Raw genomic sequence first — 11,086 nt, 5'->3', positions numbered from 1 at the left:
GGGGGGGGTCAGCTGCCAGGTTCTTGACAGACTTAAATAATGCAAACCACAGGAGGATTACATCTATCAAAAAAATGCAAAGTTCGTAAATTCCAAAAATAATTATCTAATCTCTAATTGAGCTGCAGAACATAATTTTTCAAAATTTGCTTTATGTAATCAGGAAACAAAGCAGCTGTCTGTGCTGCGACTGAGCAAGGACGCCACTTTAACTCAGATGAAACCTGCGGTTCGTGTTGCTCACGTCCAGGTGTGAACATGCCATCATGCAGGAAGGAGAAGAGAACAAAAACAGCCTTTTCTGAACAAAAAGGCTGAAAATATCAGAGCAAGGACGTCCTGGAGGAGAGATGGAGTGCCATTCATATCCCCATACCAGACCATTTCATTAGGATGTTAGTGATGTTACAACTTGAGAGGTGCACACTGGGAGGCCTTTATGAGGGCGGCGAGCGCTGTCCGCGGTGCTGAAATATGCACAGCACCTAAAGTTCCAGCTGGCAGCAACTGATAGCAGATTGGGTACATTTATTCATAGGCTTCCTGATTCATCTAATAAAAGCTGAAGGTCCAGAATCTACAAATAAATGAATGGATTAACGCAGATTGCTTGTCAATAATCGCCTGCATCTACATCTGACCCAGAGAGGAGACACTGCAGCTGCAGTTTCTCTGAGAATCAAACAAACAAAATTATTATGAATTGCATTAAAGTGGGTGTAGAGTGGAAATGAAAAATTCCAGGCAAGTTAAACCAAAGTAACAACTTTAAAACCATGAAAAGAATGAAAGATATATTTTTTCTATTCAAGCAACGTTTTTAGTCACGTAAAGTATTCATTCATTCTCTGCAGATTTGGCCATGAGCTCTGAAAAGACTCTCCAGCTCGTGGATTAGAGCAGGACCGTCAGGAGGGCTGAATGCAGTCAGTCGTCTTCTGAAGAGGAAACCTCTGCACAAAATTAACAGTCAGGAAAAGCAGAGAAGGTTCCCGTGGTGTCCCATCATGCATGTGTGCGGGGCGTTTGGTGGAAGTGGATAAAGCTACAAACACATTTTGTTCGGCTGTGAAATTTGAACTTTGTATACGTATCAGTTGCCAGCCTGGCCCGTGTCTGTGCTGCACTTGCTGCTGCATGAGCACTTAAAGAGGATGTTAATGAGCCGCTGTCACACGTAGGCGGCTGCCTTTGAGGCAGCAGTCAGGATTCTCTCCACGTCCTCGTCTGTTTGCAGTTCAGAGGCTGTGATGTGCTGGCTGACTGCAGAGAGTTGCCCGTGGCCAGACAGAAGGGGACCAACTCAGTACAGGGGGTCCCTGCTGCGCCGCGCTCCCCCCGCCCAGCAGAGCACAGACTCGGCTTACAACTTCTGCCTTCCTGGTCCTCAGAGTTGCCACTTCCTAATCTAAAATGTCTGCTTGCTTGTGTACATTTGCACTTGTCATCATGTGTGAGTGCATGCAGCATGCATCGACGTCCTCAGAAAGGCTGGCTGTTATAGGCTGTTAGTCACACGGGAGACGACATGGAGGGAGATAGCGAGAGCAGAGCAGCATATGTAAGTGTTTACTATTGTGTGGGTGTTGGGAGGCAGACACAAAGTCAGATGCAGCCTGCCCATTGCTCTCCCCTGCAATCTGCCACTAATGCACCCTGGGTAGTGTCAAAGTGGTTTGAGCGCCCGCTGCGCCACCTGTCACCTGAAGTCCCAGAGCTCACTACCAGTCCAGACACCAGCACCGAAGTCCAGGCTCGGGTAGATGACAAAACCTTTTCATTTGTCATCTTCTTCATTTTATAACCCACACTGAGCTACTGTGGATAAAATATGACTTTAAAAAGAGAAGGACTTTTTGATTGTGGCTAAAAAATTCTTATAACTCAAAGATCACTGGGAAGGATTATACAATGGAAAAATATATGGTTGGTGTGAGACTTCAAAGAAATGTTTAAGACTCTGAGTCTAAATAAAACACAATTTCATTTTATATTTGATAAAAAAAATATATAATTGTTTACCTTTTTTTGTTTTTATTTCAATATGTGTTGAAAACTTTCAGATTACTTTTGCAAATTCAAAAAATTTGAGGACTTTGGTTTGATTTACCAAGATCTACAAAAGCAAGGAAATGTGTTTTGTGTGCTCACAGTAGATAGTCGTGCTCGTTTAAGGTTCGAAGATTAGATGTTTCTCAAAGACCCACAGAAAATTGTGTTTTTAACATGTTCTTGAAGCAATTTCCTGATAATGGAGGACATCTATAAAGAAATTTAAGATTTAAACTGCATTTCTGAGTCTTTCTTCATTTAAATCGTTGTGAATCAGGAGAAAAAAATTCTGTTAGAAAAAATCATATTTGTGACGTAGAAAACACACTGGGCGGACCACAAGCTCCCCGCTCCATTCTGTTGCAGAGAAATCGATCCATGAACGTCTTTGTTTTCCTGGTCTGAGCTGGAATCTGGATCAGAACTGCACAGCTGGATAGGAATTTGCTGCTCCGGTTAAGGGTGTGAAGGCTGTAAGCTAACAGAAGAGCTTGTAAAAAGAAAGCTCTCAGCAACTCAGAGATGAAATTCTATTGAACTCCTGCCGCTCTACAGAAACTATGTCTTAGAAAACAACACCGTTTTTTAGATTTTGTCTAAAAACATTCTAGTCGTAACTAAAAGAGCATTGGGAAACCTTTGAAAATAGATTAGAGCTAAAAAAACTAGAAGATGATTGGAATTACTTTAAGAATCCATCTTTGGCTTTGTGGACTTCTTCTGACTGAACACGGTTTGGATTTCCTCACATCTCTCAGAAATGTACGCAGGAGTCAGGAAATGTCTGCATTAAGGTGGGGTGAGGTAAATAAGATGCCCCTGAAAGGGTAGTTTTGGGCCTCTTGTAAGCGTGACATCTGGCTCTGAGTAAGCAGATTGGCCCTGCGGGCCTGGGGTGAGGGAGCCGGGGGTACAGGGAGCGCTGATCTGCTCAAGCTGTCACTTTAGCTTGGCTCGGCACAGTTCGACTCACCCTGGCTCTGCAGATTAGTCCCATTCTCACGACTGCCACTGCCCTGTCGGCACCGAGCCAAGCCTTTCATACGGGGGGTCGATCATCTGCCCACTCCGCCTCAGAGGGGCTCCAGCCTCTCCATGCACTCACTCTCTCTGGGAGCCCCCCCGCCTGCTTCTCATGTGACCGCCAACTGAAGCTAGCAAATGGGCTCCATTTTAGTCTGCCATTATTCTCTGTTCACAGCTCCTGAGCAGCCCTCTAAGCTACTCATGGGCTCTCCTCAAGACATCTTTGTTGTTGTGTGAGTCGGTATTCAGTCATTCAGGAACCACTCCGCCCACAAGGATGCACCTCCACATTCAAACTTTAAGTATGACAAGATAACTGCCAGCAGATTGCACAATGTAAAGAATGCCCAAAGAAAACAGAACAGTTTTCTGCTCATCTTTGCATAAATGTGCATGACTTTCATACAAATGTGAATCTAGCAGACAAAGACATAAACACTACAAACTCCTCTAGACTCTAAAGCTGCTCTTACATCTTTAAAAGAAATAAAAGGTTTGAATATTGAACAGAAGTATTGACACACAACCGCTGAAAATATCAAATATTAACTCTATAGAAGTCCATCTGCAGACCTAAAGGTCAGGCGATGGTAAGCTATGGAGTTTAAAGTATCTATCTATAAACTATTACTTCACTAACATGAGTCAAATCTTTGAAGAGACCATACCATGAAAATTCTACTTTTTGAGGTTTTAAATGCATTTCAGTTCATTCATCAGTATAAAGAACCCCAAAGAGATATTTTGATCCATTCATGCATTTAAGAGTAATCCTCTAAAAACCTGCAAGATCAGCAGCAGCCCCTCCCACACCCACGAAAACCAGTGGGTCCTCCCATGCTGATGTCACAGAGTGAGACAGCAACTTTCAGGAAGAGTCTGCTCCGCCCCCCAGGCTAACACAAACAAAGTTAGCAGCTCAAGCTAGCAGTGATAGCCCTCTGCTGCACCAGCGGGTCCCCCGGAGAACCACCCCCCCCCAACGCCAGACAAGCAGCCCACCACAACCCGAGAGTTCGGGGCATCCCCCACCTCAACTCCAGGCATGAGCCAGGGGCCCCCAAGAAACACCCCCACCCCCATGCTTCAGGCAACCGCCCGCCCAACCTGTGGGAGGTCCGGGAGAGAGCAAGGCAGGGGCCACCTACCCCCGCCCCGCAGGACGTCACAATCATGATCTTTTTCAAACAATATTTTTTCCTCTACACCTGATTCACAATGATTGAATAAAGAAATATTCAGAAATGACATTTTACGTTTAATTTTCACTGTTTTTGTCCTCCATCATCAGAACATGCATCAAGAACCTGTTAAAAACATAAAAAACACATTTTTTTTTAAATCAAAGTGGGTCTTTTAAAAATTTATCAGACATGAAAGGAAAAACATTTAAAAAAAGTCCTTAAAAACAAAATACAAACAGGCTCTCTATCACTTTAACCTGAGGACCAACGCTGCAGATAATTAACATGACGGTGGCTCCACCCCCAACCAAACAGCATAACTGACAGAGGTGAAATGAACAGGTCACAGTTTAAGCTGCCAGCAGAATCCATATGAGCTCTGTCAGACCAAGCCTCGCTGGGATGATGGGCCCTCCAGCTCCAATAATTATTCCAATGTGAACACCGCAATGAAAAATCAACAAAGCAGCGGGTCCAGTTAGCAAGTCATTGCATGTTGTGACATTGTACCTGAGGGAATTAGATCCTTGCTGTAAACACTGAGATGGAAGGCACCTGGAGGAGCCTGAAGTCAAAGTCACAACCACCCTTACAGGTGGATATCGAAGTGATGGCCAATCCCACACTTTTAGGGAACAGTACTTTTTACATACAATGTTCTCTAATTACGATACCGGTGAAGATTCTCATTCGTCCAGACGGCATTGTCTTAAACTGGACTTAAAACTGTCTTCCTTCAAACGTTTCAGTGGCGAAACATTTGAAGGAAGACAAGAATTTTTTTTTAAATTTGGAGTTTAGCTAATATTTTAGTAACATGCTAACATTTTGGGGTAATTTGTTATCAACTGAGGTTTTTATAGGCTAATTTAGAGTTTAGCTTCTATTTTAGCAAAAGGCTAACGTTTTTGACTAATTTAGTTTAATGAGGAATTTTATGCCATTTTGGAGTTTAGCTTGTGGCTAAGCAATGAGCTAGCTTTTTTGGCAAATTTGCCACGACTCCTCAAAACTGAAGAGTATTATGTTCTGTGCCCGTCACCTCTTCATGACTTTCCTCTTCTCTGTACTGTAGCTCATTAACATTTCATGAAACAGCTGCTTCACCACAGCTATGCTGTACGATTCAATTACAGCCACATCTGTATGTGAAGTGGGACTCACTTGTCTGGCCTTCCAGGTACCTGCAGGCGTAAGCGACATTTGTTAGCGCACTGGATCTGTTCTTCTTTGATGCGGATAAGCCTCTGCAGAGCCAGACACCAGTCCTGCGCCACAGTGGTGTTCAGGTTCTTTGATGGAAACACACAGGCACACAAACACAGAGTGAAACAGAGTTTTTCTGGGCCGCATTAGAACACTGGGTCATCTGGAACACAGTAAACCATATTATGTCCACACAGACAGCAGCTGCACAATATATCTATTTGATATTCCAACTGAGAAGCTAACGTGCATCCTTTCAGACAAACTGCAGTTCATTATTTGAACCAATATTCTGCGAATAATGAACCGCACAAGCTTCCTTTATTCCCTCAAATATAACACCAAGTTTATTTCAACCCTTGCATGCGTTTGCAGGGAAACTCAGAGCCTCCAGTCAAACAGAATCAAATCAATTTTCTGCAGCGAATGAGCTGTACAGAAGTACTTTGTCTATTTCTTTCAGCGGACAATATTAGAACAGGGTGGAAAGTGAGTATCAGCTATTAGGGTCAGGCCAGTATCACTCCTCCTGAGGACAGCGCGCTCATTAAGTGCAGGGAGGCAAAGGTGCCACCATTAGCCTGAGAGGCTCCTTGGTGATTGCTGCAGTTTACCTGCGTGTTGCAGTGTGTAATGCATAATGGGCTGAAAGTGATGCTGAGAAACTGTTGGGAGAGAATCTGATGTGAGAACATCTTTCTGCACAAGCTCCACTCATGTCACGCTGCTTTTCTGCAGGACTCAGAGCTCTGATGAAGGAGAAGCCGAAGTTCCTTCTTTCCACTCACTCATTTCTTTGATAAATGTCAAGATTTTGTATCTTGCATCTATTAGATCATTAATAATTTCTGACATTTGAAGCTTTAGCATTAGAACTATCAAAGACTTTAAACCCAAACGTCTTATGGTTTGGCAGCGTTAAACATGAAACCGTGGCGGTTTGGGATGCAGGCGCCTACAGCTCGTTTCATTCAGATTCTTTGTCCTTGTTTTGAGAAACTCTCTGTCTTTCCAGAACTTGGGCTGCACAGCGTGGCGCCTACCTGGTATGTTCCCTGCAGCGTGCCCACGAGCAGAGTCACCTCTTCCACCACTGAAAGGTCGTGCTGCAGCTCCTGCAGCTCCTGGTAGAGTCGTGGAGGGCCCAGAAGAGTTTTCCCTGAGAAGACATCCACACACAGTCCAGAACTTTGTCAACACATCAAATAAAAACTGTTTACAACTCATAGTCAGTGCTTTATGATCACACCTGAACACTTGCAGGCTTTTTTTCTGCTTTTATTTCACACATGTACTTTTGTGGCAGATCCACATGGAAAACCTGTTTGTGTTTATGAAACAGCTGCAGCTTTAAGAGTCAAAAAACAGGCAATATTTTATGAACTCAAATGACACGCTTTATTTTTTCTTTACTATTTCTCAACCAGCTGACATTTGATCCTGGTTCAGAGGCTCAAACCTTTGACCTTCATGGCCTGATTCTGACATTTGAGCAGTTTTCCTGTCACAGATCATAAACTATTAGAAACAACTGATTTACTGAAAGTTTACTTTATGAAGCATTTTTTATACTTCTGTGACACAAAATACTGAACACAACTAAAAAATCAAACTTTGAAAACCACAACAAAGATTCTTACATAAAAATATAATTTTCTTTCTTTATCAGCTTTCGAGTAAGTATTATTACAGAAGTTAGCGAAACAACAAAACTTGAAAAAGAAAGGCTTGATTCATGAGCGAGCATTTAGCACAGTTAGCAGCTGCTGTGCAGCCATCTGTCATGTACTGCATGTTTCCCTCCAAATGTGATTGTGTAGTAAGAGCACTACAATCATAACAGCATCATTCAAGTATGTGAATGTATTTATTGTATTTCTTTGTTTGTTTGAAGTTTCGGTTTATTTTGGTTAATTGAAATAAATCAATTATTAACTAAACACAGAAGCTTAAGTTTGAATTCCAGCTGAAGTTAACAACAGAGTAGAAGCAACACGGCTTCATCTGAAGGTAAAGAAGCCTGTAGGGCTGCAAACGAAGACGGTGACTTTGACCTCAGGAAAATGTTGTCTGGAGTAGAACAGAACAGTTTGATGGACAGCAGCTGAAGATCTCATCGTGAAACGCTGTCAAAGTGTCAAACACTGCAAGGGAGGGAGCATCATTTAGGCCCAAAACTTCATCCTTCAATCATGAAGCAGCTTTTTAATTCAGACCCGCCGTGGTCCTCCGTCTCCAGAAAACCCGTCCAGACCCGGTCCAGACCTGGAGAAGACTGAGGTGGCTTTCGGAGAGATGTAAGGAAATCCAAATCGCATTTAGTCAGAAGATGGATGAAATATGGATTTTTAAAGTAGTTCCAATCACCTTCTAGTTTTAATTCTGATGATGTCAGAACACCCCCCCCCTCCCCTCTCAGCTCCTGAGAGCTCAGAGCTAGGAGCTACAGGCTCCACCCAGCGTATCTCCTACATCACAAACAATCTTTTTCAAACAGTATTTTTTCCAACTGCTCCTGATTCACAGCAATTTGAACAAATAAATACTCAGAATTATTTATATAAATGTTATCCATCATCAGAGAAATGCCTAGAACATGTTAAAAACACCAAAAACCCACAAAAACTAAATCCAAAAGTGTCACTATGATTCACTACCTTTGTAATCTGGCTGGAATTAGGTAAACAAACGGATCCCAGACCAAATGTGATCTCTAGGATCCTCCAAACGTCATATCTGATTAAATCAAAGGTTATTTTCTACCGTCTGAGGAGAGGCTGATGCTCAGGAGCAAAAGCAAAGAGGAAATAACCACTAATGGAACTTGTTTAATAATAACATTTAAAAATTAAAATAAAAAATCTGGCATTACCCAAACAGCAGAGACTAATACAATGTTACACATGTTAAAATAGCTGCTTACATTAGTGTTATATCGGCTAAATATTATTTCAAAGATTAAAAGCCAAAGAACAAGTCAAGTTTTCCAAAGAAAATCCCATAAATGTTTGTAGGACCTGAAAGGTGTGATGACAGAATGATGGAAACATCTGTGAAGATGCTGAAGAGCTGCAAACATACAGAGGAACCAGAAGACAACGGAGAGAAAGGATGTTAATGATCGCTGGAAACCACTTTTACAGCATTTATCGATCAAACTACATAAAGAAAGTTAATGTTACATTTCAGAAGCTGTGCTAAATAATCATCTGAAGCTCTTGTAGAAAAAGGAAAATCCTGCATTTCTTTTCTGTCGTTTAGGAAACAGCTGAAGGGAAATAATCCCAGATGTGATCGGTGGACCAGCTGTGCTGAGGTAAGGAACCTCATGGAAACCAGCAGCAGGTCCTTCAGGACACTCCGAAGGAAACTTTGTTTGAAGCTCCGTTAGGAACAAACAAAGAGGCTGGATGGGAGCGGATCGATCATCATTATTTTGTGAACTACAGAGAATGAATTTATGAGGGAAAAAAGGAAAATGATGGAGAAACTGCTATTTGGAGCCATGATGCCCTTTGCTGGCCAAAAGGAAAGCAGGTGTCTCATTAGGCGCCGAATTCAGCATCGATTCCAACAGCCGGCGCCATCAAAGTCTTTCTCTCCCCACTTCCAGGAATCAATAAGTGCGTCTGCCGGCCTCCTTCCCTGCTCCTCCGGCCCACATTTCCCCCAGCAGCAAGCGCCACCAGGAGGGGCTAATTAAATGCAGCAGGAGGGTTCTGCTGTCCTGAACCGCCACCACGAGAGCTGCCGAAGGACGAGCTGCTGGGCTGTTTGACGGAGTCGGAGGAGGAGCGGGAGGGGATGCCTGACACTGGCAGACGCCTCCATCCCTCATCTCTACCCGGAAATCACTCGTTGAGAGATTTGAGATGTGTGAATATGACGTGGAGTTCTGCAGAAGACGCCACTTCTCTGTGCTGTCCGGAGGGATTTCCCAGGCCGCCGTGCTGGTTTGGCGCGCTGGTCCGGCGTGCAGGACCGCCGTGCTGGTCCATGTGCTGCTTCGGTGTGCAGCTAGCCGCCGTGCTGGTCCGCCGTGCTGGTCCGGCGGCTGGCTGCAGCCCATGAGGTGAATGTGCTGAGCTGTAATCCAGTATAATCCCGTTGGTGAAGCAGGATACGGTTCGAACACTCGAACATGACTATCTGCGTTGGCCGCCAGACACAGCGCTCACTGGAGTGGAAGGCCTGAACCCAGAGGGCTGCGGCCCTGCACTCAGCCGCAGCGCCGGCGGTGCCAGCAGTGCCAGCCAGTGGCTTTAAAGACAATGAAGGCTCCACACTTGGAGTTGAAAGCCCGTCTGATGCCCGTCCAAAGCCCACTGGTCCACTTCTGACTACAAAAAAGCATTTGTGACAGCAGGTCATCCGGGAAGTAGCAATAAAGGAGGCGCGATGAGGATGGAAACAGGTAAGACAGCATGCGAGTAAACACCTGGCATGGCCGGTTCGCAGCTTGGCTCGCTGAGCGTTGGCAAGAACAGAAGAGGAGGCCTGCAGCACAATGAAGGAGCACAGAAAAAACAGTCCTCCCTGAAGGCACCACTGACAAATCTGGAGTGATGCTGAAAGGTGGAGAGACTCGACCGCTGACTGATATCACCAGGGTTTATAAATAGAAGCTGCTGCCAACATGAATGAAAATTTGAGAAGTGGCCCCACAGATGTTCAGCTGCTTCTGGAAAGACCTGATCAAGGTGACCAGGCTGTGCCAGGCTGAAGGAGGCAAAGGCAGGGAGGAGAGGACGCCAGCACATCTGTGTCTGACAACATCTGCAGCAGGAGCAAGGAGGAGCAGAGAGGAGCAGGGAGGAGTAGAGAGGAGTAGAAAGGAGCAGGGAGGAGCAGAGAGGAGCAGGGAGGAGCAGGGAGGAGTAGAGAGGAGTAGAAAGGAGCAGGGAGGAGCAGAGAGGAGCAGGGAGGAGCAGGGAGGAGCAGAGAGGAGTAGAGATGAGCAGAGAGGAGCAGGGAGGAGCAGGGAGTAGCAGGGAGGAGCAGAGAGGAGTAGAGAGGAGCAGGGAAAAGAGGACGCCAGCACATCTGTATCTGACAACATCTGCAGCAGGAGCAGGGAAGAGCAGAGAGGAGCAGGGAGGATCAGAGAGGAGCAAAGAGGAGTGGAGAGGAGCAGATAGGTGCAGAGAGGAGTAGAAAGGAGCAGGGAGAGGCAGAGAGGAGCAGGGAGCAGCAGGGAGGGGCAGGGAGGAGCAGGGAGGAGCAGAGAGGAGCAGAGAGGAGTAGAGAGGAGCAGATAGGAGCAGGGAGGGGCAGAGAGGAGCAGGGAGCAGCAGGGAGGGGCAGAGAGGAGCAGGGAGCAGCAGGGAGGGGCAGGGAGGAGTAGAGAGGAGCAGGGAGGAGCAGAGAGGAGCAGATAGGAGCAGGGAGGGGCAGAGAGGAGCAGGGAGGAGTAGAGAGGAGCAGAGAGGAGCAGGGAGGAGCAAGGAGGAGCAGAGAGGAGCAGAGAGGAGCAGGGAGGAGCAGGGAGGAGTAGAGAGGAGCAGGGAGGAGCAGACTGACCTCGAATGATCCCTTCTGCAAACTTGTACACTCCCTGAACAGGAAGCAAAGGAGAGCTGCGGCTCTCAAAAGTAAACAGGCAGCAGCAGCTGGCGGAG

General features: G+C 45.4%; 1 protein-coding gene across 2 annotated transcripts in view; it reads right to left on the bottom strand.

Moving 5' to 3' along the window:
• The window catches only part of arhgef10la (Rho guanine nucleotide exchange factor (GEF) 10-like a), a gene marked incomplete at its 5' end in the record, with an annotated part of 184,829 nt that overhangs the window by 120,793 nt on the left and 52,950 nt on the right, over nucleotides 1–11,086 (bottom strand). For both annotated transcript variants that reach the window (XM_024270200.1, XM_024270201.1), the window contains 2 exon segments: nucleotides 5,427–5,554; nucleotides 6,512–6,627. In XM_024270200.1, the coding sequence (XP_024125968.1) occupies nucleotides 5,427–5,554; nucleotides 6,512–6,627 (244 nt within the window).

The sequence above is a fragment of the Oryzias melastigma genome, linkage group LG5, assembly GCF_002922805.2.
Source record: "Oryzias melastigma strain HK-1 linkage group LG5, ASM292280v2, whole genome shotgun sequence".
Taxonomy (NCBI): Eukaryota; Metazoa; Chordata; class Actinopteri; order Beloniformes; family Adrianichthyidae; genus Oryzias; species Oryzias melastigma.
Note: the sequence above shows the minus strand (reverse complement) of the source record. Positions and strands in the feature narration are given on the sequence as shown.